The sequence below is a fragment of the Crocuta crocuta genome, unplaced genomic scaffold (genome assembly GCF_008692635.1).
Source record: "Crocuta crocuta isolate KB4526 unplaced genomic scaffold, BGI_CrCroc_1.0 scaffold580, whole genome shotgun sequence".
Lineage (NCBI taxonomy): Eukaryota > Metazoa > Chordata > Mammalia > Carnivora > Hyaenidae > Crocuta > Crocuta crocuta.
This window is the reverse complement of record NW_027527940.1, coordinates 1,167,663-1,195,448: the sequence shown is the minus strand read 5'-3', so window position 1 is coordinate 1,195,448 and position 27,786 is coordinate 1,167,663. Positions and strand designations below refer to the sequence as shown.

The 27,786-nt window shown below is 38.7% G+C and overlaps 1 protein-coding gene across 2 annotated transcripts in view; it reads right to left on the bottom strand.

Annotated features, from left to right (window-relative positions):
- DNAJC13 (DnaJ heat shock protein family (Hsp40) member C13) overlaps positions 1-27,786 on the bottom strand; it is a 124,267-nt gene that overhangs the window by 4,440 nt on the left and 92,041 nt on the right. For both annotated transcript variants that reach the window (XM_077752284.1, XM_077752285.1), the window contains 16 exons: positions 27,540-27,719; positions 26,660-26,827; positions 24,445-24,558; positions 22,765-22,881; positions 21,242-21,419; positions 19,504-19,595; positions 17,294-17,393; positions 15,048-15,122; positions 14,478-14,590; positions 9,703-9,872; positions 9,514-9,556; positions 8,990-9,163; positions 6,903-7,082; positions 6,481-6,621; positions 4,554-4,697; positions 2,107-2,206 (listed from right to left, as the gene is read on the bottom strand). In XM_077752284.1, the coding sequence (XP_077608410.1) occupies positions 2,107-2,206; positions 4,554-4,697; positions 6,481-6,621; positions 6,903-7,082; positions 8,990-9,163; positions 9,514-9,556; positions 9,703-9,872; positions 14,478-14,590; positions 15,048-15,122; positions 17,294-17,393; positions 19,504-19,595; positions 21,242-21,419; positions 22,765-22,881; positions 24,445-24,558; positions 26,660-26,827; positions 27,540-27,719 (2,089 nt within the window). The remainder of the gene's footprint in view (positions 1-2,106; positions 2,207-4,553; positions 4,698-6,480; positions 6,622-6,902; positions 7,083-8,989; positions 9,164-9,513; positions 9,557-9,702; positions 9,873-14,477; positions 14,591-15,047; positions 15,123-17,293; positions 17,394-19,503; positions 19,596-21,241; positions 21,420-22,764; positions 22,882-24,444; positions 24,559-26,659; positions 26,828-27,539; positions 27,720-27,786) is intronic.

Sequence of the window (27,786 nt, the reverse complement as noted above, 5' to 3'; positions counted from 1 at the left end):
CGTCCCAGACTGATCATGTGCTAAGAACTGGACCATTTCGGGGCCAGCACAGCGCAGGGCTAGTCCAGACTGTCCCATGCAGACGTGCCTGCAGGCTGAGGAGCCTGCAGAATGGCCCCAGTAACACCAGGCCATTTACAAGTTGGGATTTATACCGTTTTCCCTCTGACCAGCTTTGTACAGAATGTGCTGCCCTGAGTGGGCCCAGAGGAAGATGTAAAGAAATTTGTAAACCCCAGCTTTCTTCTTCCCCCACCCTCTTCCATCCTCTAGAGTTCGTCATAGTTGCTTCTCACACCTCATTCAGAAGTCACCCCAGGGATCCAAGTAAAAGAAAAGGCACAGACAGGAGCCTTTTTAATCCCTGTACTTTTTTCTATAGTTATTAGCAAATGTGGATGGGGTGAGGACCTAAAGATTTCTAAAGATAAATCCCCGTCTCTTCTGTATTCTAACCACAGACTTTTTGACCCACATCCCATTACTAAGTCAAGGAGCACCCAAAGGCTTTTATTCCATCAAGTCAAGTCAATAAACACTAAGCACAAGGGAGAACTCATCAAATTAGAAAGGTGACTCTGTAGAAAAGCTTCTAATCTACATCTTTTTATTGTTCAGGGCCAAACTTTTAAGTAAGTAGTTAATTCTTAGCTGGAAAAAAAATAAGATTTTCCAGTCACAACATCCTTATACACCAAGTAATGAACATAATGCCACAAAAAGGTGGTATTACATGAACTTTTGAAAAAAGACTCTAAAGAAGGAAGTTTTTAGTCTGCCTATTATAAAACATACTCTTTCTTAGAAACTACAGCTTCATCTCAAATTTGAGAGAGAGATACAAGGTAGACAAAGACCATTTTCTAGGTTATTTCTCTCCATAGAAATCACAGGACAGGCACATGGAAACGTCAGAAGGGAAACATAGGACCCTGCTCTTAATGTACACACAGGACGGGCAATCAAAGCACCGTGTTTACAAATGTTAGGGCTCTGGTTATAAACTTTAGTGGATTAACATTAAGGCTGTCACAGTGAAGAAGCAAGCAGTAGTGCCACAATGGACTAAAATTAAAACAAAGTAAAATATTCTCTGAAGTCCCCATTTTTGAATACTGAGGATTTAGTCTTCATGATTTATAAACGTCTATACCAGCAATCAGGATTACTCAAACAATTACATTGGCATGCAAACCACTGAGTACTATTTTTTCTCTCAATTTACCTACATCTTCTCTGGTAAGAGGAGGACACAGAGTGTATTTCTGTTTATTGATACACCGCACTCGAGCAGACGGCAAAAACCACCTGCTATTCTTAAGGTTAATTTCAAACTGAAAACTTTTATACTAGAGACTATTTTTTATCTTCAGATATAGCAACAGAATGGTACTTTTTTTTTTTAAACAGAAGCCAATATGAAAACAAATATTCTAAAATTATTGTGCAATTAGTGTGCCAAATAGACAAATGTCCTGAGCTTCAAAAACATATTATATGGAAACCAACTTGACAATAAACTATGAAAGAAAAAAGTTAAAATCCAAAGAGAAAAAAAACATATTATCTTTTGATCACCTAGACACTAAAATGTCCTTTCCCTTTTTAGTACCCACAGACTTTTTCGTACAAGAGGAAAATTTGAAAATGTTTTATAAAACTACAGATTAATCACTGGAAACTTAGAAGAAATATTTCACGGATGAATGTTCATATTTGGAGTTTCAATCTGTTATTTTGACAGAAATGGGAAATAACATATGTGATGTTTCCGATACTGATATTTCTAAGTAGATATTTCTCTAATCTTTTTACACGTTCAAGATAAACATTTCAACATAGTCGTGCTTCAAATATAACCTATGACACCATCAATTCATTGGGTCAAAACTGAGCAAAGTCCACGTTTCAGTCAGCACACATTCAACACAATAGCAGTTAACATCTACCCAGGGCTAACCCCAGAGGTCCACCGCATGACCACCAGACTTCCAAGACAGGTGGCTTGTAGCCGAGGAATACACTCGAAATGCTGTTTTTAGTCTAGTCAGGGCAAAAGGAAGGTTCTGCCATATGTTTTAGAGTAACCAATTAGGTGTGGATTACCTGTGAGGTATCCTGCTGTTTGTGACTCAGAAATAAACAAATCATGTTTCTGATCTTTGAAGGCACTCCAGACTGAAGAACGAGACAAGATTTCATTCACCTAAGGAAGTAAAACAAATTCTTTGAGCATAATGAATTAAGTTAGCCTCATTACTAAGGACTGGGTGTTGGAAATGAACCAAAGAGAAAAAGCAAACTTCCAAGACAAAAGGGAAGTAAGCCGAGGAAAGATCCAAAGATTGACATTCATCAAACGCTCTATGCCAGTGACAGGGACATCTCATTAAACCAGATCCAAAGAAGACCCTAAGTCAGGCTTCCCCCTAAAGTTGGACACTATTATTTGAACTTGTAATTTACTGGCTTGTCTATTATTTGGGCAGGAAGACTTTCTTGTGATAGTAACAACTGGCTGACAGTGTGGCATGAGCTCATGAAGTTATTCCCAAGGAAGGGGTCTAGGGAGAAGACGCTATAAAGAAGCTAAAACTGAAAGCAGTCTTGGGGCGCCTGGGTGGCTCAGTATGTTGAGCAACTGACTCTTGATTTCAGCTCGGGTCACGATCTCGCAGTTTTCTGAGTTTGAGGCCTGTGTCGGGCTCTGTGATGACAGTGCGGAACCTGCTTAGAGTTCTCCCTCCCTCCGTCTCTGTCGCTACCCCACTTGTGCATGTGCTCTATCTCTCAAAATAAATTAAAAAACCTTAAAGCAGTCTTTCAAATTATGGGTTGTGACCTATGAGAAATTTATGAAATCAATAAAGAGGGTGCGATCAGCATGCTTGAGGAAATAGGTTAATATAGAAAGCATCAGTGTACCGCATGTAAAATGGGTTAAATACTCATCTTTGATGTATATACATGTAAATACAAACAACATGTGTGTAAAGTGTATTGGACTACGACAAAAGACATATTTTTGTGTAACACAGATTTAAAAAAAGTTTAGAGAATTCCAACTTAGAAGCTTTCACATACCAACATTCAGAACAAGTATTTATTGGGCACCTCACATGTGGAGGCACAATGGACACAAAGATGTGAGACGGTCTCTGTCTCTAAAGTGCTCACAGTTGAGTCTGGCAGCGGAGAGAGTGTCAGATAGTCTGGTGGCAGGTATTAGAATATATATGGGGCCACGTGAGTCCAAGAGGCTCCCTATTTTAACTTTGGAAGCTCCACTGGAAATAATTACTTGTGAAGGTGGTGGAGGATCTGCTAGTTTGGAAATGATCACTGTTTCCTCCCCTTGAAATCAGAAGATGAGTGTCAGGGTTACTTGCCTAACTTCATCAAGAGGAATCCTGAGGCAGGGTGAGGGTAAGACAAGTGCCTGCACATGGCACCAGGAGTACCTCTGCTTGGCAAGTTCTACTTCTAAACACAGAGTTAATGAATGACTCATATGGTGATACTGACAGAATGGGTGAGAGCATAAAAATGTTTCTTCAGTTAGGCTTTACACAAACACAGTGCAATCACTAAAAGAAAACTTTGAGTCAATTTAAACCTATGAAAGAACATAAGTAGGTAGTAACAATCTAAGTGTCTATCACCGGATAAATGTACAAATTGTGGCGTACACATACAGGAATACTTTAGCCATCAAAAGGAATGAAGCAGTGATACATGCTCTAACGTGATGAATCTTAAAAGCATGCTAAGTGACAGAAGCCAGACACAAAAGGTCATATATTGTATGATTCCACTTATGAACTATTCAGAATAGGTCAATGCAGAGATAACAAAGTGGTGGCTGCAGAGGCTGAGGGAAGGGACACATGGGGAGTAATTGTTTAATGGATATAGAGGTTTCTTTTGGGGTGATAAAAATGTTTTGGCACCAGGTAGGGTGGTGGTTGCACAACACTGTTAATATACTAAATACAAATCAATTGTTCACTTTAAAATGGTTAATTTTATTTTGTGTAAATTTCACCTTAATTAAACACGCACAGAGAAAGAGAGCATTAGTAGGTAATGCTGGACAGTAACACTGAATGAGGACCTCCTCAGAAGCAACAAGAAGAATAAAACCAAAAAGGAAAATTGAATTACTGGGCTGTCTTGAAGTCAGGATATGCATGTAGCTGACACACGCTGTAAGTGTTAATAAAGAAAGGGAATAAAACTAAAACAATTTTCTAAAATGGCATAATGGGATTGTTAATGAATGTGGTTACCACTATCTAGAAATACATGCTAGAACTGAACCTTAACCTTAACCAGCACTAAATGCTCACTCAATATCCTTCTATGCACAAGAATTTCATCATTTTTCTTCCTGAATGTACAACACACTATCAGTTTCCAAAAAAAGAACCTCCGCAAGTGACTACATGAGTACACGAGGAGGACAGGTGCAGAGATCATCCATGGCCAAGACACTTGGTTTGGAGAAACCCTGTCGTAGCCAGCAAATCAAAGTCACCCCTGTGTAGACTCACCTGTTCTCCATGCTGCAGGCTTCGAGTCATGGCCTTGAGAGCTTTAACAATCTGAGCTTTAGTGGCTGCAGGGCTGTCAAGATTTTCAAGGCCAATGCCTTCGAGTAATTTTAAGAGGTATGGAACCAAATCTACTTTCAGGGCCTAGAAGAGAATATTAAGCATACCATAAATACGCTGAGAAAAATGTAAACCATTTTTACACTGAAGAAACAGTTTCACCCCCAGAACCGTATCTGGAAGAAGACAACCTCCTATCAGTTTAATGAAGATTTCTTTTATAGATCTAATAATAATGACACTCTTATTTAAGGAGATTTTATTTCATGCCATCATCTGTTCTAAATGTTACAGACTGATTATTTTATTTAATCCTCACAACGTGTAATGATACAGGCACTACTATTATCGCTGATGCAAAAATCAACGCATAGAGGGTGAAACCTGTTGGTGGAAAACAAGCAGCAATGCAATCTCTATCTAGACGTAAAAAGTGCAGAGCATGAGCTTTTAGCCACTATACTGCGCTGCCTCTTCTAGTGACACTATAATGGGCACAAGAGTTAAAATACCTTAATATTTTTTCACATTTTCTTAAAACATCAACTTTTGCATTCACCAGACATTTTCTGTCAGCCTAAAAAAAGCTAGCTAGTATTCTGGAATCCCACAATCTTCACTACCCACCCTAAAACTCAGAGGAAAGAGGTAGAAATAACTAACATTCAGTGAGTATACCTCCCTTTATAGATACCATTCTCCTAACAACCCTGTGAGGTAGTTAGAATTTTATTTCACAGATGAGAAATCTGAATGTAAGTTTGTGTGTCCTGCCTGAGGTCACAGAGCCATCAAGTGGTAGCACTAGCTCAAGTTTTTTCCAAAACAACACCTCCTCCTCACCAGCCAGTTTTAAGTTTGAACTCCAGAGCATCCAGTTACCTCCTTGAGATGTACCTAGTATTTCTGACGTGCCTAAATGAGGGGCAAGTGATAGGTGGGGATAGGAGACTGGAGAGGAAAGGGGCTGGGAGATCAGATACAAAAATGCAGGGCCTTGTACTGAGGCCAAGGAAGTCAGCTGTCACTTTGTCATCTGGTGGTAATGGGAAACCAATGAAGGGTATTTAAGATGAACAGTGACCCAGTTATATTTAATCTTTTTTTTTTTTTAATGTTTTATTTATTTCTAGGAGAGAGAGAGAGAGAGAGAGAGAGAGAGACCGCGTGAGTAGGGGAGGGTCAGAGAGAGAGGAAGTCACAGACTGAAACAGGCTCCAGGCTCTGAGCTGGCAGTCAGCACAGAGCCCGACGCGGGGCTCGAACCCACGAACGGCGAGATCATGACCTAAGCGAAAGTCGGACGCTTAACCGACTAAGCCACCCAGGGGCCCCGACCCAGTTATATTTAATAGTTACATTTTAGAAAGATCGCTTTTGCAATAGTTTTTGTTCCTTCAGTGTCTGTCTACATGACATTCATACCCACCAAGTCATATTTTCATTAGGTGGGTAGTGTCTTTGAAAACAACAAACAAAAAACAGTAGATATCTTGGTATGTTTCTAAAACATGACTTAAGAAATGAAGGAATCACTCAACCGAGTGAATCTTTCCAAAGAAGCAAATTTGACAAAGCAAGCTAAGAATAAATGCTTAGCAGAAAACCAAAATTTAAAACTTAAGTATCACAAAAGTACTCTGAAGATGATTAAGATTTTTGAAAGTCATCCCACCTTTCTCAGTGTATACATATAGGCATGTGCCTGTTTGTATGTAAAATATAAAATCATGCATGCACAAACCCACAAATTATCTCCTTACTAAACCTAAGTCAGAAAAAACAAATCAATGCTAAATAAGTGAAAATCTATTTGCCTGATATGTTTGTTTTCGTAAAATAGTACCAAATCTAGAAAGTCACTTACTTGTGCTACTAATTCATTTTGCTCCTTCTGAAACATTCGATTAATTGCTTCACAGGCTAGACCAACAGTATCTGGTCGTTTTTTCATTCCATTCATCAGTGGGCCGATGGTCTCCAAAGATGCCATGGCTCGAACACACAGCTAAGTGTCCAAAAAAAGGTTACGTGTAATAGCACAGTAAATACAATAATAAAATATATGAAAAACCTACATTCAGTTCAAATTTAGCAACGAACTCAGTCAAATTCAGTCTCCTGTTAATTACATCATTTAAACTAGTTTAGAGTTGCTACAATACCACTGGTTCACATGCAGAAGGGCACATGGTAGCAAGAGGATGTGGACTGCAATGTGCATTAATCAGGAAGAGGGAGCATACATAAATTCCAGATTTATAAGCTACTAAATGGATTCATCACTACCTCGTTTTCAGACAGGGCATGGATAACGCGGATGGCACTCTTAGGAATGGCATTGTTCCTGTGATTCATTGCCTGGATCACTTTGGGGAGATGGCCCAATGGTGGGACCTGGTCAGCCAGCTGCGGCTGTGCACTGAAGAGACATACTGTTGCCGTTGTCAAAGTTTCCAGAGTTTCTCCCTGGAGGGTATAAAACAAAGAAACAAAGAAACTATAAAATGCTGACAAAGTTAAGTCCTAAACATCGTTGGAAACTATTTGGTGTTCTACCCTAGAGATCTACAAGTTTTAAGTGATTTTTTATTTTTTATTTTATTTAAAATAAATCCTTAATGTTTTATTTATCTGAGAGAGGCAGTGTGAGCAGGGGAGGGTCAGAGAGAGAGGAAGCCGCAGAATCCGAAGACAGGCTCCAGGCTCTGAGCTAGCTGTCAGCACAGAGCCCGACACAGGGCTTGAACCCACGAACCGTGAGATCACGACCCGAGCCGAAGTCGGACGCTTACCGACTGAGCCACCCAGGCACCCCTAGGGGCTGATGTTTTAAAACTGATTCACAAATCCTAAGAAAATAACAATCTTCCCATCTTGAAAAAAAAGGCATGAATTCAAAGTTAAAGGACTTTAAGAAACTGATGTTTTTTAATGTTACTTTTGACAGAGAAAGTAAGCGAACAGGGGAGGGACAGAGAGACAGGGAGACACAGAATCCAAGGCAAGCTCCAATCTCTGTGTGGTTAGCAGAGAGCCCCATGCAGGGCTCGAACCCACAAATTGCAAGATTATGACCTGAGCCGAAGTCAGATACTTAGCCACTGAGTCACTCAGGTGCCCCAAGAATGTGATCTCTTAATCTAAGCAGCCTTTCACTGGGCCAGGTCATATCTTATTTCTACTGCAGGGATAAGAGATCATCTCCCAGAAGTTATTACCAGAAAGTTTTAGTCAGTGTTATAAAAATGTATCAGGGAACGTGAATAGTTCAGGAGAATGCAGAACTCGTGAAATGCGTATCCCAGTTCTATTAAAAATCCTACTGAACTGGTTTGGCTGCCATAATGCACTTTCTAATGTGGACTGCAAAAATCTGTAACTTGTCTCATTTTATGCAGACATACACACCCACAGGATCTGAAACAAACATGGAAATGGGATGGGCCCAAAAACAAAGGTGATACAGGAGGAAGATGTTGTGTTTTCCCCTAAGTTGCTGCTTTTTGAGGATTTCTTGTTTTAGGAAACTATGTATATAGCAAAAATCCTAGTAAAGAGAAAATGGGACCACAGAGACATATGTAAATATCTGACAAACTCAGATTTTCTTTTACGTTGTGCTAAGCTAATGATAATAACTAGTAATTTCTAGGTACTTGACATGTGCCAGACATTATGCTAAGTACTCTCTATATATCAAAACTTATTAGAAGAGACAGAGTCATGAAGTATTGCTCAAGGTTACAGAGCCAGTCAGTGGTGGAGCTGGTACTGGGATCCAGAACCATCAAATAACACAGCTTGGGCTCTTTATCATCTTGCTCCATAGTCAGTTTGTTTAATACAGCCAACAGTCACGTACCTCAATTATTTGTACTCTAAAGGTTTAAGTAACAAAACCTTATATACTGTAAGGCCAGTTTTTCACTCCTACTTACCTAGGAGCCTTTGCCTTTGAACACAGATAAAGGTTCACTCATCAAGTTACTCTATCAATGTCTTCACAGGGTCACATATGGAAGGCTGAGTGAAGGACACTAGCAGGACACACTTCCAGGGAACACTGAATGTTGTTTTTTCCCTTAAAATAACACAACCATTGGAGATCCCTTCTTTTAGAGCCTCTATAGTTGTCAAGAATAGCAATTTGTCAATGTAGACATCTCCAACTTTGGTTCAGGAATAACCATGCTCACTTTTGAATTTGCCCCAAAAAAGGTGAATGGGCCTATCTGAATTTGAACGTGGCTGCTGTACTGAAAAAGGTTGCCAATTCTTAATGTACGGACACTGAAGATGGTATTTTAACAGAAACTCCATCTGTATATATTTAGCAAACTACTGAAAACGTGTCACTGATGGCTGAATCTTACGTGAGGATTGTTCTTCTCCAGGAGCTCAGTTAACTTTTCTAATAGTGCAATAAGGAATTCTCTAGGCTTTCTTAGAACCCATGCTGGCTGTGCAATAAAGATTCTCAAGAAAACTCCTCCAACGGCAAGTTCACCCTCTGCTTCTCCAAACACCACAGCAAAATCTTCAGGCAACTTAAAGAAATAAAGAATTACAGTCAAGTCACTTAATCATTAGTCATACATGACACAAAGAATGCAAATCCCATTAAACAGTCATTAATATAATCAAATTATAATTACTCTAATTTTTAATATAATCCCTTAATAAGATTCAAAACAGGTACTTTGATTACTCACTTAAAAAGCGAATATTCCTATTTTTAAATTTAGAACCTGACTTCCCAGGGGAATTCTGAAGTGTCTTAACGACAAAGTGTCTAATAGTCATCAAACTGATTCAGTAGGAATTAAAAAACAACAACAAATCCACAAAAATACAGTAAAATATACAATTCCTTCCTCTGAATAAAAGTATATTTTACCTTCCAATTTACATCAGGGTTATCTCGCTGATTTTTAAAGTGCCTTAGGGGAAAAAAATGAGAGGGTAGAGTATCAAACTTCAGTCACAAAATGCACTTTCATCAATCTTCAGAATCAATTTAGAGAGGTGACGGACAACATGGAAAACATTTGTCCTTTTTGGCGATTTACCTGAAGGCGTTACTTACTCTAGCATCATTTCTCTAACTGTTGTAGACACTTTATCTCTGGAGCTATCATTCCAAATTAACTCTGGATTTTCATGAGTTCCTTCAAAAATATGGACAGCAGCTTCAGGGCTGTCTCTCATGGCATCCATGAAAACACTCGGCAGAAATTTCATTAATGTAATGCGGACCTATATGGGGGCGGTGAGAAAGAAAAGAGACCTATTGGACAGCTCAGTGTTTGGTGTGTTCTGTATTTCTCTAGGATATGATGCTGTTGTATTTTGTGGTGAGGCTGATCTGGGCTGTAACTATTATCCAAATGTTCTGGAGTGGGAGAAAAGATCAACCTTAGTTTATGCAAAGTTGACTTTAACAAGTCTTCTTACTTACCTATCCAGTTTCATTGCTTCTCTGCCTCAAATTTAAGATAACTGAAGAAATTCAATAGTGCTGATGCATATACTGTCCAGAGCACACCTTGCTGGATCATGCCCTGCGCACGCTGTTCCTTCTTCCCAGAATACTCTTATTTAAATGGGTATTCTAGGCCTGTCCCAACTCTCCCCCATGCCCCCCGCCTTTGCAAACAAATTTTTCTCATGCTGCTGCCTTTGTGTGTTTCAAGTATTTTTTAGTGTATTTATTTTGCTATACTACGTTTTTACATTGTACTGTGCCATTTTTCAAAAAGGACTTAAACTGTAGCTTTAAAAATAATACAGAGGCACCTGACCAGCTCAGCTGGCAGAGTATGCACCTCTTGATCTTGGGGTCATGAGTTCGAGTCTCACATTGAGTGTACTGATTACGTTAAAAAAGCAGCAGTAAAAAGAATACATCCAAAACACACATACACACAAACTCTGTGTATGAGGCACTAAGACAAAGGGAAATGAAGGTTGGGAAGTTAAGTTTTCTAAGGTCTTCACGTGGTTTTCTCTCCTTTGTGACACTCAAGCCTGTGCTCAAACTCATCATCTGGAAAGCTTCTCTGACCTGGTCTGTCTCACTCATTCACTGCTTGTATTCTCAGGCCCTCACATGTAGCAGAGAGTCAAAAACTTATTTGAATGAATACTAATATAAAGCCAGCCACAAAGGAAATTAAACTCTGTATTACTGATAGTGATATACTATAAATTTAGTTCTGAACTTCCTAAGCAGACAAAGAACTAAAGCAGATATATGAACTGTATTAGTTAGATAACAGAGAACATCCACTAGGAATCATTTCACTTTTCTTGATCATAACTGAATTCAACTAGAAAGCAAGCATTCACCGATATTATTAAACAAGCAGTAAAACAATTTCCATAAGGCAAATTCTTTGACGATAAGCCTCCAGAGTTATGTTCAGGTTACTTAGTTATTTGAGAAAAGGGCTGGCCCACTAGGAGCCAAATCTGGCCCGCCAACTGTTTTGTGTGTAAAGGTTCACTGAAACACCAACACAACCATTTACACAGTTACGGTCTACGGCTGCTTTCCTAAGGAAAAGGAGTTTTTGTGAAAGAAATCGGATGACCCAAAAAGGATAAATATTTTTTACATGATCCTTTATAGAAAAAGTTTACTGGTCCCACCCGTAGCTCACACCATGTACAAAAATTAATTCAAATGGACTTAGGATATAAATCCAAGAACTAAAACTATAAAACTCTAGTAGGAGGAAACACAGGCATAAATATTTATAATCTTGGATTAGGCAACGGTTTCTTACATATAAGATCAAAAGCACAAGCTATAGGGGGCACATGGGTGACTCAGTTGGTAAAGCAACTGAGTCCTGATTTCAGTTCAGGTCATGATCTTATTCATGGCTGGAGTTCGAGCCCTGTGTCAAGCTCTGCGCTACCAGTATGGAGCCTCCTTGAGATTTTCTCTCTCTCTCCCGCCCTCTCCTCCATCTCCCACTTGCACACACACCCTCTTCTCGCTCAAAATACACTTAAAAAAAAAAAGAGAGAGAGAGAGAGAGCGGACTTCATCAGAATCGAAAACTTTTGTGCTTCAAAAGGTATCACAAAGAAGACAGAATGACATTCCTGGAATGAGAGAAAATATTTGCAAATCCTCTATCTGATAAGGGACTGCAAACAGAGTATAAAAAGAACAATTACAACTCAATAGTAAAAAGATAAATAACCCAACTAAGGGATAAGCAGAAGATGTGAACCAACAGACATTTCTCTAAAAAGTGCACAAATGGCCAATAAGCATATAAAAACATACTCAACATTATTAGTCAGTAGGGAAATGCAAATCAAAATCATGAGATACCATTTCACACCCACGAGGATGGCTCTAATCAAAAAAGAATCTAATAACAAAAGTTAGCTAAGATGTAGAGAAATGAGAACCCTCATAACTGCTGGTGGTAATGTAAAATGGTGCAGCCAGTTTGGAAAACAGTTTGACAATTCCTCAAAAGATTAAACAATAGTACCCTTTGATTCAGAGAGTCCACTGTCAGATATAAAAATACAGATCCACACGAAAACTCCTGTACAAATGTTCACGGTCACATTATTCACAACAACCAAAAGGTAGGAACAATTCACACGTCTATCAAATGATACACGGAAAAACAAATGTGGTATACCTAGAAGATGGAGTATTATTTGGCAATAAAAAGAAACAAAGTACTGATACTTACAATAATGTTAGAACTTTGAAAACATGCTAAGTGACAGAACCCAGTCACAGAAGAACACATAATGTCAGAGTTCATTTACATGAAATGCAAATGCTTAGAACAGACAAATCTAGAATATAAGTTTGTGCTGGGAAGAGTGACTGCTAAAGGGAACAGTTTTCTTCCTGGGTTGATGAAAACTGACTGTGGGTTACCCAATCTGTAAGTATCAAGAAACCACTGAATTGTATACTTTACAGGTGGGAACTGTATGGTATGTCAATTCTATCTCAATAAAGCTGCTAACCAAAAGTGGAAAAAGGTTTACTGACCCCAGTTCTAAAAAAAAAATCTGCCTACAAACCATCCAATTAAGGAGCTGGTATTTGTTCCTATACAAAAAGTTTATGTGTAAATATATTCACCTTGATAAAATTTGTCCCTCATGTATTTCAACTTTTTAAAAAAACGTTTATTCATTTTTGAGAGAGACAGCACAAGGGCTCAAATTCACAAACCATGATGCCATGACCTGGGCCAAAGTCAGATGCTCAACCGACCGAGCCACCTAGGCACCCCTGTCCCCCATGTATTTCAAAGGTCAAAATATACTGAACAGTTCAAAGTCAACTTCAGTACATTTGTTTTAAACATCTAAAATGTTATCTAAAACATGTAACATTAAATAATTACAGCTATGTACTTACTACCCAACTCTAGCTTTAAGAAAACTCAATTATTAGGGGCACCTGCATGGCTCAGTTGGTGGAGCATGCAACTGTTGATCTCAGGGTTGTGAGTTCGAGCTCCATGTTGGGTATAGAGATTACTTAAAAGTAAAATTAAAAAAAAAAAAAAAAGAGGGGGCCTGGGTGGCTCAGTCAGTTAAGTGTCCAACTCTTGATTTCAGTTCAGGTCATGATCTCAGGGTTTGGTTTCTGAGTTTGAGCCCACACTGGGCTCTGTGCTGATGGCACGAAGTCTGCTTGGGATTCTCTGCCTCCCTCTCTCTCTGCCCCTCTCTGCCCCCACACGTATGCTCTGTGCTGATGGCACGAAGTCTGCTTGGGATTCTCTGCCTCCCTCTCTCTCTGCCCCTCTCTGCCCCCACACGTATGCTCTCTCTCTAAAGTAGATAAACATTAAAAAGAAAAAAATCCTCTCTCCCCCTCTGCTCCTCCCCCATGAGCATACTCTTAAAAAAAAAAATCAATATTCATACTTTTATGGACCTTTGCAGAAGACACCCAAATGTAATCTCCCTCATTTCATCAATCCTTGTGATGATAGACTATTAACTTTATTCCCAAAGTTTCAGGCCCTGTGACACATTCTCAACATCTAGGGAGAAGACAAAAAAAATACTAAATCCAGATTTTTCTTTCNTGAGCCGAAGTCGGACACTTAACCGACCGAGCCACCCAGGCGCCCGCAAAATCAGACTCTGGAGGTGAGGGTGCAAGAGCCTTTATTTCAAGACACATTTCTCTGAGGTGCTGCCTTGTGGGCTGGCACAGACAATACTTCAATAAGCACTATTTCTTTTGAAATTGAGTTAGTAACATGAGGAGACTGACTACACCTCTGTCTGGATGAATTCTATTTTGAAGTACTGTTTTAACAGGTTCCTGGTCTATAAATTGGACCAGGATTCCAAAGATTATCTGGTCACCTCCAAACTATGGATGAAAGATCTTCCTGCAGAGTGTGGAGGCGGCTACACTCACGTGCCTGTATGGACTTATTCCCTAGGGTGGCGTAGCCTTACTAACATACATGTGGTGGAGTGGGTGAGAACACAGATCATTATCTCCCCTTCACTAGCTACTTCTACACAGGCCAATCCTGAGATAATCTAACCTAATTACCTTGTCATAACTTCAATATACGTCTGTTCTTTCTTCAAGGAAGTTAAACAGTTTATCACCATAATCCAAACACTCTCTTAAGACTTCTCATTTCCGATAGAGGATTCTCCAACTGTAACTGTTCTCAAAGTAGTAATACAGAGCAACAATTTCAAGTATGCCAAACTCCCAACTTTCATATCAAATCATGTCCTTATCCTCAAAGTCATACTTTGGCAAACTTCATGCAATTAGTATCAAAGTAACAGAGATTTAATAAATTTCTTTCTGAAGACCCATTTTGTGCTCACCTTTGGACCTATTAGTTTGTCTGCTGTCATTTTAGCAAAAAGTTCCGCTGTTTGGGCTCGAACCTGTGGATGTGTTGAATTGCAGAACATATCTAATAAGTAAATCAAAGCTCCTATGAAGGAAAAAAAAGAATTAGCACTTATACTATAAAAAATGACTTAAAAATAATTTTTTCAATGTTTTATTTATTTCTGAGAGAGACAGAGACAGCATGAGCAGGGGAGGGTCAGAGAGAGGGAGACACAGAATCTGAAACAGGCTCCAGGCTCTGAGCTAGCTGTCAGCACAGAGCCCGATGCGGGGCTCGAACCCACACACTATGAGATCATGACCAGAGCCAAAGTTGGACGCTCAACCACTGAGCCACCCAGGCACCCCAAGAATGACTTTCCTGATTAGTTGAATTCATTTTTAACTTCATTTCAACTTAATGCAGTTAAATTTTTTTTTTTTTTTAAGTTGTAAGCCCTTCAAAGCATTCTTCTAGTTTACCAGACTATACAAAACAGTTCAAAATAAGCTTCATCATCACTGAGCAGGACTGGATAAGAAAGCACTCTATACAGTACCTTTTGCCATTGCTTCTTTGATTATTTTTGTACTTGAGGTCAAGGCATAAAGAGTTTCCAGAACAAGCTGACGACCTGCAGGGTAAGATAGTTCAAGGAATGCATTATCATCGCATAAGCTGACATTTACTGTGCAGCAATTCTGTGCCAGGCACTGACCAAGGTGTTCTCCAGAGGGCATCATACTTAAATCCTCACAATAATCAGTGACTTCAAACAATGTAAAATTATACTGAGTAAAGAATGTTACAGAATTCATAGTCTGAAAAGTGTAATTTTATGTTTTTATCTCATTTAATCTTAGAGGTAAAGTACCTGCCACCTAGATATTTCAGCCTACTCTGCTGTCATTTATATTTTAGACTTAATTATCTGTCTTCCATGGTTTACTAAGGGACCTTAAATACATAAAATATTTAGCCTCCCTCTGTCCCCTCCAAAACTTGTTTTCCTTTGAAACTATGTTTAAACAGGGGTGCATTTTCAATGATGTACTGTTGCTTCTCTCAGGAATCCCCTTCTGAATGTTTGTTCTCCTGTATGTGAACATAGCCCAGCTCAGTGACCAGCTTTTACTGTTGCCTCAGGGTCAGCCTCTTCCTTTGCAGCCTCCACCCTCTTTGCCAGCTCTTTATACCCCTTTGGTCATCTGTCTCTCATTGCTCTTCGACTCTAGGAGAGTGTAGTCCAACAGCCTCTAGAGTCAAATAGCAATAAAAAAAGAAAAACCAAATACAAATAACCTGCAAATGACTTTCAAAAGCTGTCATTTTACACTTCTCCAAAGAGGACATCCAGATGGCCAACAGACACATGAAACGATGCTCAGCATCCTTCCTCATCAGGGAAACACAAATCAAAACCACACTGAGATACCACCTCACACTGGTGGCTAAAATGAACAAATCAGGAGACTCTAGACGCTGGCGAGGATGTGGAGAAACGGGCACCCTCCTACACTGTTGGTGGGAATGTAAACTGGTGGAGCCCCTCTGGAAAACAGCATGGAAGTTCCTCAAAAAAGTATCAATAGAACTCCCCCTATGACCCAGCAATAGCACTGCTAGGCATTTACCCAAGGGATACAGGAGTGCTGAAGGATGAGGGCACATGTACCCCAATGTTCATAGCAGCACTCTCAACAATAGCCAAATCATGGAAAGAGCCTAAGTGTCCATCAACGGACGAATGGATCAAGAAGATGTGGTTCATTATACAATGGAATACTACATGGCAATGAGAAAAAATGAAATCTGGCCATGTGCAGCAACATAGATGGAGGAGGAGGGCACTTGTGGGGATGAGCACTGGGTGTTACGTGGAAACCAACTTGAGAATAAACTATTTGTAAAAAAAAAAAAAATAAATTCAGAAAAAAAAAAAGATGTGGTTTATCTATCAATGGAATACTACATGGCAATGAAAAAGAATGAAATCTGGCCATGTGCAGCAACACAGATGGAACTTGAGGGTGTTATGCTGAGCAAAATAAGTCAGGCAGAGAAGGACAGATACCATATGTTTGTACGTACAGGAGGAGTAGGAGGAACTTAACGGAGGACCATGGGGGAGAAGAAGGGGAAAAACAGTTGGGGAGAGGGAGGGAGGCAAACTGTGAGAGACACTTGAATGCTGAGAAAAACTGAGGGCTGATGGGGGTGGGGGAGAGCAGAAGGAGGGTGATGGGCATGGAGGAGGGCACTTGTTGGGATGAGCACTGGGTGTTATATGGAAACCAACTTGACAATAAACTAAAAAAAAAAAAAAAAAGGCTGTCATTTTAGGAAACTATTTCAAATGTGATTTATTAAAGAAAGCAAAATTATTCAATGGAAATTTGACTCCATACAAGTCACTGAACATTAAAGAAATACCTAAAGTGTACACGACACCGCGGCATCCATGAGATGAATGAGACAAACGATGTTTCTTTATAAGCCACGAGTCAAATCTTAATTACTTACATGTATATCATACTCAGAAAACTGAAAAGCCCATGTTATTTTCCTTTACTTTTTGACCTCTCTCACCTCCAACTTTTGAAATGGAAAATACAAAACAGCTTTATTATTAACTTACATATAATATTAGGAAGACACTATATAAAGAATACCACTTAAAAGATTCCAAAGCAAACATGGATATCATGCTTTGTCAGAGATTTTATATTATCTGTGTAACTGCTCCCTCTACAGGTTGACCATGCTGTGGTTTTCAAAATTCCATTCATGTATATACATACATACTTGATGGCAATGAATGTAGAAGGGCCAATAAATTGGACAAAACCATTGATTCAGCAATATTGTTGACACAATCTTGGTTAGATGTTACTATATTCACAACCTGAAAATTAAACCAATAGGATATTAACAGTTTGGGAAATAATTTTGGACCTAAATCAAATTAAGTCAGATCTAAATAAATGTAAATAAATATGAATAAATGTGAGGCTTCAAAAAAGTGAAAAAAATGTTTGGAAAACAAAATAAAATTTTTTTCTGGTTATTTATTTTTTTGAAGTGAGAGAGAACACAAGCAGGAGGCAGAAAGAGAGAGAGAGAGAATCCCAAGCAGGCTCCACAAAACCCAATGCGGGGCTCAAACTCACAAACTGAGAGAATGACCTGAGCTGAAATCAAGAGTCGGAGGCTTAATCGACTGAGCCATCCAGGCGCCCCACAAGATATTTAATTTTTAAGAGTTTAATTTTAAAAGAATGGCTTTATTACTTTGATCTTTTCAGAAAGAATTTAAAATGTTCATGCTCACGTATATATTATGTACCTTAGCTTTCTATTAATTTAGAGATAAGAATCAAACATAATAATCTAAGAAGTATTTTAGCACTAATTCGAAATCTTGAGGTTATTAAGAACTTTTTGATCCTATGCTGGTTGCATAACTACGCTCCATAACTATGGCGTATACTGTAACGGTTTCCAATCACAGAACTGGGGAGGGCAGTGGTTAGGAAAATAATGATCCTCACTACTGGGACTTTTTTATTTTGCTTTTGGAAAAATTAAAGGTCTTCCAGTGACTAGCACAACAGATCTGGCTTATCTTTCCATTATAAAGAATTAGGCATGTTTTCTTTCATAAAGGACTAATTCTTGGGGTGCCTGGGTGGCTCAGGTGGTTGAGCCTCCGACTTCAGCTCGGGTCATGATCTTGGCAGTTGGAGAGTCTGAGCTCCGTGTTAGACTCTGTGCTGACAGCTCAGAGCCTAGAGCCTGCCTCAGATTCTTTGTCTCCCTCTCTCTCTCTGCCCCTCCTCTGCTGGCACTGTCTCACTGTCTCTCTCTCTCTCTCAAAAATAATTTTTTTAAAGGAATTTAATAACAAAAAGATCAATGTTGCTTAACTTGAACCATGTGGTCAGCATCTCAAACCAAGAGATCTTAGATTTAATACTGTTCATTAAAAAAGTTACAAGGTGCATGGAGGAATTAAGTAGAGGAACACGTTTGTCAATTAAAAGAACATGCTTGTTACGATTTTTGACCAATTTAACTTGTATTATTTTATTAAAAATCCTTAAACCAAAATGTAATCAAAGAATAATTTACAAACTGCTTTATAAATAANCCGCAAGATCATGACCTAAGCGAAAGTCGGACGCTTAACCGACTAAGCCACCCAGGCGCCCCCAAACTGCTTTATAAATAATTTATAAACTGCTCATAAACCTGTTACAGCAGTGTTCTTTACAAGTTGTGCTGCAAAATGATCCTAGGAGCTAATTCTGGGTTGCCTAGATAATGTGCACCCTACAGCTAGGCACTTCCTGCTTCTCCCAGAGGAAAAGGCTGCACCCAGCTTCCCTGGGGACCAGTGCTTTGATTCTCCTAAAGAAGGGGCTTCCAAGTTCTCTTGGACCCCAAAGGCCTGTAGGCTCTGGGCAGCTGGCTTTCCTAGACAGCTCCTGTAAAGAGTATAACATCTCAGTTGCCTGTCTATAACCCTCACTGAAAAGGGTGCTTTTCCATAATCCATAATGCATAAAAAGGGATAGCTACTGAAGGGAATGGGACGGGTCTGTCCTCTGAACACAAACCTATAGTGTATGCCCTGGTCTCTGGAGACACTGGGAGATCAGGAAAACCCTACCCCTTCTTCTTGTCATCTATGTCTTCCAAGCTTACCCAGTGAAGCCCATTCCTTAACTCACACTGCATGACACTATACAATGCTTCCCAGGTTCTGATACATGACAGGCCATGACCACACAGGGAATCACCTTGAGCAACACTGTGCAACATTTGCTGTTCAAAATTAATATATCATTTCAAATTTTAAGAACATATTTACTTGGCTTAACAAGCAAAATGGAAAAAAAACAAACCCAGAACACACAAACTTCCATTCAAACTTAGATGGTGATAAATCAAGGCCTAAATCACATACGGTAGTGAGAGGAAAGGCAACATGGTTTAATATAAAATTATTTTACCTCTAAAGCCAACTGCTGCACTTGACCAGCTCCATGGACTCGGAGAAGGGAAAATATTAACTTAAAGTGCCCAATGCATTCACTTTCAGAGCCTAGGGAATAAGAATAAAATGTTTATCTTTTATTTCTAAGTGATGTTCTAAATGACAGACCTTCAGAAAACCGATATTACTGTCAATTCTAAGTCTCTGATCATCTTTCCTCAACAACCGTAGCATTAAGTGAGTGGACTTCCTCTAAAAAGCTGTAAGTCTTAAGAGGCAAAGAGTAAGACAGAATTTCTTAGGTTTGTTTTGTTTTCATTTCCATCCACAACCCTAGTCCTCAGGCGAAAAACAATATATCAAATACACAATCTAAATAACAACTTTAAAAATAAGGATGTAAGGTGCTATTATTACTCTTTACCTTTAGATCTCAGAGCTACCCCCTCTGCCTAATTATATTTTGAGAGTGTGTGACACCATTTGCCTTTTAGTTTAGACTGAATTAGAACTCTGCCAGACGAGAACTACATCATGAACACCTGTATGCATATACAAAGGACTCCTTGTGAAAATACATAAAACTGAGTAGTATTTCCGTTTCTTACCCACCTCAAACCCCAATCCCCATATACTTCCTACCGTCTTGTTCTGAACACAATGAAAACATTAAACATTAAAATTTTGTTCATTGTATTTTTCCTTTTACTATATGGTAGTATTAATACATATGATGTAATCTGTAATTTTCTGAGACTTCAGAAAAAATTCACTAAGACTCCTTGTTAAAACAGTCTGAAAAGATTCCACTAATATGTTGCCTTTAAATTCATTTTCAAACCACTATATCACTGTAATATATACTGAAAAGAGCAAAAAAAAAAAAATACCTGAAAGTTAATAATAAAGTTAATAAAAAGGATTTGGGGTCTTCAAGTAACTTAAATTGAATTTGTATTGTTTGTGGTTTTATAGTCCACGTCTGTTATAAAAGTTAGACTTAGAAAATGCTTTCCGATTTCCACATACGCATCGCCCTGGAATCAGGCAAGACATTTTTGGAAATGTCCTCACAAGGCCATTTAAGAATGAGAACTCTTACTTTATTTCAATTTTTATATACCAAAAGCTTTAGTCAGTTTCTCTTAATGATGTGTTAGGTAGCAGAAAAGGCAAATTAGATTACCTAATTAATAAATCTAATTTAAGCACTTATAGGTCAACTTATGTCATCAATGTGAAATTTTACACCATCAATGTTTTTCTACCTTTTCAACTTATTAAGACTTTTTCTCTTAGAAATATGAATACTTCAAAACATGATGCCTTTGGGGCGCCTGGGTGGCTTAGTCGGTTAAGCGTTCGACTTTCGCTTGGGTCATGATCTCGCGGTTCGTGGGTTCGAGCCCCGCGTCAGGCTCTGTGCTGACTGACAGCGCAGAGCCTGGAGCCTGTTTCAGTCTGTGACTCCCTCTCTCTCTGACCCTCCCCTGCTCACGCTGTCTCTCTCTCTCTCTCCTAAAAATAAACATTAAAAAATATTTAAAAAAAAAAAACATGATGCCTTGATCTCTCTTTCCATCCTACTGTTTATAAGTAAAAATATTACGAGCTCAATTCTTGTTCCGTTATATACCAAGTAAACACTATAACTAAGTATACTATACTGAGTTTCTCTGATAAAATTGATAATTGGGAATTTTTAGGGCCCTTCTATTTTAAGGATCTTACTAATTGAGGGTATAGTCACACACCTGCATTATGTTTTATGACATTTCTCAGAGCCTCCAAAGCCATTTCCACTCTTGGCAAGCGGTCTCCGTGTTGCTCTGACTCCACTTTTGCAGCATGTGTGATAGCCATGAATGTGTGGAGGTACTGGGCCTGGGAGCCTATATAATCCAAAAGACTTGCAGCAAATGCTTTTGGAACCTAAATTGAGTGGAGAAATATTTACAAATACGTATGCCCTCAGAAATAATTTAAAAAAGACTCCAGAGCAACACTGTCCCCCCCCCTCCCAAAACCTTCAAGCTATGGCACGATTAAATTATACACGCACACAAACATATATGAATTGGGGGTTGTGGGGACAACACCCTATTGCATTAGAAAGTGTTTGGGTGAGCATGGCTGGCTCAGTTGGTTAAGCATCTGACTCTTGATTTCAGCTCAGGTCATGATCCTACAATTGATGAAATTGAGTCCCAAGACAGGCTCCCAATGATAGCATGGAGCCTGCTTGGAATTCTCTTTCCCTCCCTCTCGGCTCCTCTCCCACCTGCACACACGTACACTACCTTTCTCAAAATAAACAGACTTTAAAAAAAAAAGTGTTCCTTAACTTTTTTGTCCCAAAACATCAGAGATCTAATATGCGTCCATTAGAACGTTAGTATAAAAATTCTGGATTAGAGTATCTCTTCCCTTTACAATCAAAGTAATTGATAGTACAGTGTGTAACTTTTACAGTTTGGTTCTATTTTTATATTTTTAAAAATATATACTTAGAATATCAGTTCAAGGGACAGTTTTCAAAGAGACTTCACCAATCAATGAACTCATTCTGCTTAAGAGCTATTTATATACAAATTATTGTGAAAAATAATATACACTATGGTTTAGTAAATTTATTTTTTTCCACGTGCAAACTTCAAAACCGTCTCCCTTCTTCCCTCCTTACACAGCAACCAACCGCAAAATCCTCCTTGTGACTTCCAAAAAAAGAAAAAAACCAAAACCAAGAAATTCCTACATGATTCTCAAACACTAAGCAGATTTAAAAAAAGCTCATTTGTTTCTCATAGTGATTAGGGATCATCACAAGAAATGACATGGTTGGACCTAATTTTCTAAAAAAATCTCTTTGCTTTCCATGGGTATTTTCTTACTGTCCTCTAATAACTGGCCAGAGAAGTACTTCTATGTGGTGGATGATGGAGTGAATGTGTAAACGATCTTGCACTTTCAGGAGAGACTAGTAAGTTGAAGGCATATGCACATGACACAGTTGGGAAGCATTATGCATAAAATATATACAAAAAAAAGCTGGGCTAGGAATAACTTCTTATTCGCAAATCCACAAAATCACGTTCTTCAACATGCAACATAAAGAGACTTATAAGTCACCAATGGTAAACCTCTCACATATCCAGGTTAGTATGAAGTATCTGGCAATGAACAGTTACTATTCCAACTTATTCAGTGTGAATAAACTAGCAGCTTTCAATAACAAATGACTAAAGGTATCACACAAAACTAAAAGCATGGAGCTTACCTCTAGTTGGAAAGTAGGAACTTCGTTGTACACCCTAACAAAAATCTCCCCTACAATAAGTTCTTTGGCATGATCGCTATAGACAAATTCTGATCCGTAAGTTTTGTCACAATCACCCTTTTTAAAAAAGAAAACAAACTGTTAGTTGTAAATCAAAATCATTAGTGTCTGGTTTACAAATCTAATCATATTCAATTTAGTAACAGATAAATAGCTTGAAAGATCTATTGCTTTTCTAGAGGAAAAACATGGTAGGAAACCAATCATAGCACAATTTACTATTATTATTTATAACTAATAATATGAACTCTGGAACGGGCATGGAGTTATGTTATTTTTTAGTCCAAAGATTAATACTATAATCCATTTTAAGATTTCAAAAGATCACAAAGGTCAGCCAATGAAGCGTCTTAGAGGTAGTGTTTATAAAGCAAGTATGGGGGCACCTGGGTGGCTTAGTCGGTTAAGCGTCCGACTTTCACTTAGGTCATGATCTCGCGGTTCGTGGGTTCGGGCCCCGCGTCAGGCTCTGTGCTGACTGCCAGCTCAGAGCCTGGAGCCTGTTACAGTCTGTGACTCCCTCTCTCTCTGACCCTCCCCTGCTCACGCTGTCTCTCTCTCTCTCTCTCTCTCTCCTAGAAATAAATTTTAAAAAACATTAAAAATAAATAAATAAATAAAGCAAGTATGATACTTGGTTCTTCTCATTCCACTCAGCAGACATTTGGCCTAGTCAGCTATAGGGTGATGGAGCTAAGAAATGAACACATTTGGACTGGTCTTTACAAAGTAGCACACTAAGTGAAAGTGCTAGAAAATAAAGGGTCTGAATACAAAAAGGCAGGGCACTATTACAGAGGTTGCCAAACAGAAGAGTTTCCATTTAAGGAAAAGAGAAAAAGACAGAAAAGAGGAATGGGAAGAAACGGTCCCAATGAATATTCAGGGTGAAATTACACAGAATTTAAGTTGGTCTGAAATCATATGTAAAAGTATACAATAAATTGTAAAGTGTTAAAGAGAAGATACTATTATGTCCCTTCTGGTAAATGAAGAGACATAAAAATGAGAGACCTATTCTCCCCAGCTCTGCAATTTTCAAAACTTTTATCAATGCAGAGTTCTATCATGAAATGAGTTAAAAATTTTTGACTAATTCAGGACATATCAGTAGTGTTTACTGCTCAATAACTTCTAAACACACAGACATAACTTTCTGCTAATCTATCAAGTCTCAACCATCTAGTATATGGATTTTGCAGGCCTTATCCTTATTGGTCACAGTACATACAGTCTTTTGGTTTTCTTCATGGCTTAACACATTCTCCAACAGAAGGTGGCAAGACAAGAGAAGTTACTCAATTCTGATACCAGAAAGCAACTCTGATGTACTTGAAAAAGAGGCTGAAGAGAACAACTGCAAGAGTGCTTTTAAGTAGAAAAATCAGTTATAATGGGAAACAGCTACATGTAAACTAAATGGTAACAACAACAAATACAAATGTATCATTAAATACAAGAACCTGTTCTTACATGGACCACATATTAGGTCGAAAAAAACCTATAGGCTTGATTAACACCAAATGGAGTAACAATGCATTTCTGTTTTGTCAGTACTAAGTTGTTTCCAGAGAGTATTTTATAAAAGTTACCCAAGAAATTTATGAAATAATAACGTACTTTTTTAATCATGTTTTCTTGTTGGGATTCAAGAAATTCAAGTAGTTCTGCTCTTGTAGAATTGTTCCATATCAAATAGGGGCTCTCTGTATTGCTGTTAAGCATCTTCAGAATCTAGGGCACAGAATATTACTGTTTTGTAACATTTAGAAAAAAATACAACTTATCATTTACTGAAACTGCTGATCACATGCCAAGCACTGTTAACAAGGGCCTTAGGTATAATGGACCTCAATAATTCTAACAAGTTTGTTGATATCATCCATTTTGCAGGTGAGAAAAATCAAAGCTGAAAGCAATCCAGCGATTTGTCCCAGATCAAACAGCCCTTAAGTGGGGAAACCAGGGTTCAAATTGGAGTTGGTTTGACTTCACATCTTAACATTTGCTCTGCTATGGTGAAAATTACATGAGATCGTTTGTGTTCAAACATTTAATAAACACTCAGTAAATATGAGGTTAAAAACAATCATACCATGATGCCTTTACATAAACATATTAAAAGACAAAATCTGAGTCTTTCTAAAGCACACTGCTGCAAAGGGAAATGAAACTGATGAGCAGAGAGTCACTTTAGATTTCCGTGGCCAAACCCTGACTCCAGGCTACATGAAGCCGTTCTGAAGACACAGCTTCTGACTGCTTAGCCATACAGTGTGCTTTCCTGCTGTTTATTTAGCTCTCCTCCATTAGCAGTGTATAGACAGACATGGGACTCTCCAATACAAACTCCTTAATTCTACACTTACAGAGCTCTCTATGCTAGGAGGAATGCAGCACGTTACGACCTTCATCTTATACAAAGTTATCGAACCCGTTTTTAAAATGTTAACTACTAATTAAGTAAAATGACTGAAAAGGTACATTCTTAGGAAAATGGTAAAACTTTGGGAACTGGCAGTTTAAATTAATCATTTTGAAAAATCCACATGGAGTTTAGGCCAAGATTTTGAAATCTACTTCTTCCCTCCCCGCTGTTGTTCATCAACAACCCATCAGCATTTCTGGACAGAATGTTTTCAGTCAGCAAAATGCATCATGCGCACTTTGCACAGAAAAAGTACAAAGATCAGTAGTGGCATCTAGAGCTCTTCCCTCTTACTCAGGGGGCACTGAAAAGCAAGGGCCTACACTAAAAAAAGAATCAGATTGAATTAAAAAACAAATGTCTGGGGCGCCTGAGTGGCTTAGTCGGTTAAGCGTCCGACTTTTGCTTAGGTCATGATCTCGCAGTTCGTGGGTTCAAGCCCCGTGTCGGGCTCACTGCTGACTGCCAGCTCAGAGCCGGGAGCCTATTTCAGAGTCTGTGTCTCCCTCTCTCTCTGACCCTCCCCTGCTCATGCTGTCTCTCTCTCTCTCTCTCTCTCTCTCCTGGAAATAAATAAAAATATTTAAAACAAAACAAAACAAAAAAAGCCCACAAATGTCTAAGAAATTCTAAGGATACTTTACATGTGGAACACTGAGGACTTTTTCCCTTATAAAAGTACGGGATAATCATCAGAGAAAACAAAAAAATAGCCTATAATTCAGCCTTTCAGGGATAAGTACAGTTACCATTCATCCATTTACTTCTTTAAAACCAAAAATGGGATTTTTAGCCTTTTCACTTAAAATACTTTAAACATCTTTTAGTGTCTTTAAATACACCTTTAAGACTTAAGGCTTCACAGTATTCTACTCAGTGGATTTTTATGCTGCTTTAATTCTTTAATGCTACATTCTTAGATTGTTTCTCAATGATCCTCACAGAAGATGCAAAAAGGTTGGGAGAGGTGTCAAAGTCATGCCTGCCTTTTGTCATGAATCCATGTATGTGTATCTATTAGCTTTTAGGATTTCAACTCAGAGTGTAAATAAGTCAGAGTTTCTAAAACCAGAATCTGGGTCTCCTAACTCCCAGTTCTGTGCCCACGGTGAAACACCACTCCAAGTTCACACTCTTGTCCTGTCTCTTCATGTCTTAAGGTTGGAAAGAATTATGGTGGAATCCGGGGCTGAGAAACCTTAAGTTAATTTACCCTTCCAGAAAGGGTGGACTGTAAAGCTGTCACCAACAGCATCAATCCACAATAAACTGATTTCTTGGTTGAGAGAACAAAGGTGAACATTTTCAATTTTTAGGTCTCCTAGACCAATAAGCATTGTCGTGTTCCTTTACTATTTAAAGGATCTTGCAATTCATCAAAACCCAGACTATCTCTGAAACACGTACCTCAGTAGCACTAACCACAGCAAGTTTTCTAGCAACATAGGGTGTCAGCATGCCTGCTAAACTTTTTCTTATGGTTGGATTTTCTGGGGTCGCTTGTTCTTCAGGCAAGTATCCTCCAAGGCGACTCAGAGCATGGACACTCAGTTTAGCAAGGCTGTTGGCTACTTCCTGTTATAAAAAAATATTAATACATTGAAGTAGGTCTGTCATCTTACATAGGTAACATGGTGCCTTTATGAAATCAAAACTGTATGGACTGTATTTAAGGAGCAGAAAGGAAGTCCCCAATACTGATATCAGAAGAGTTCATGCATTAGAACTTATTCTTCCATCGACACAAAAGAACATTAGAATCTACACACACAATTATAGCCAATACAGTATCTTATCGAGAACAGGAAGAAGTACATTTAGGGGTATGGTGGGGAATACAGTACAGGCAGGCAGACTTGACTGCTAGAGGAACACACTAACAATGTGAGTAATGCAGCTGAGTGACTAAAAAAAGAGAAAAAATAGTCAAGGAAATCAAGTTAAGTATTCAAGTGTCTGGGGGAGGCAGCCCCACAGTGCCCAACAGTGCCGTTGTTATTTTCCTATCATACACAACCATAGCTTTGCAATCATGAAAATGACTCTAGGTGATAGAAAAGATTAAGTTATGTCCAGTATATGCTACTACAAATTCCCTCCCCTTGAATCCTCATAGCATAAATGGTTAAGATAAAATAAGTTCTGGGGCTTAAGGAGCCATAAATTTAGTTTCCTAGAAAAATAGGTCATGTCTGGGGCTCTGGATAGGTGGACCTTTGCTTTGCATTGTTCAGCATTAACCTATGGTTTGGGTTCAAACTCAAGATTAAAGCAGTGTGAAGGTTACCTGCTGGTTTGTTTCTTCACTTTTCTGAATGCCACTCTCTTCTAGCGTGTAGTCATAATTAAACAGATAACCAAGCAGATGCCACAAAATTCCAGCCTGAAATAGGTGTGTCTGTAGCCAGAAATCAACAGCAAAGGAACTGACACATTCTACTCCAAGAGCAGCCACCCGTGGAATACTCTGAGAGATTGAGAATGAAATGAATTACAGGGTTAAAGAAAAAAAAAAAAAGCTCCCAAGGAAACTG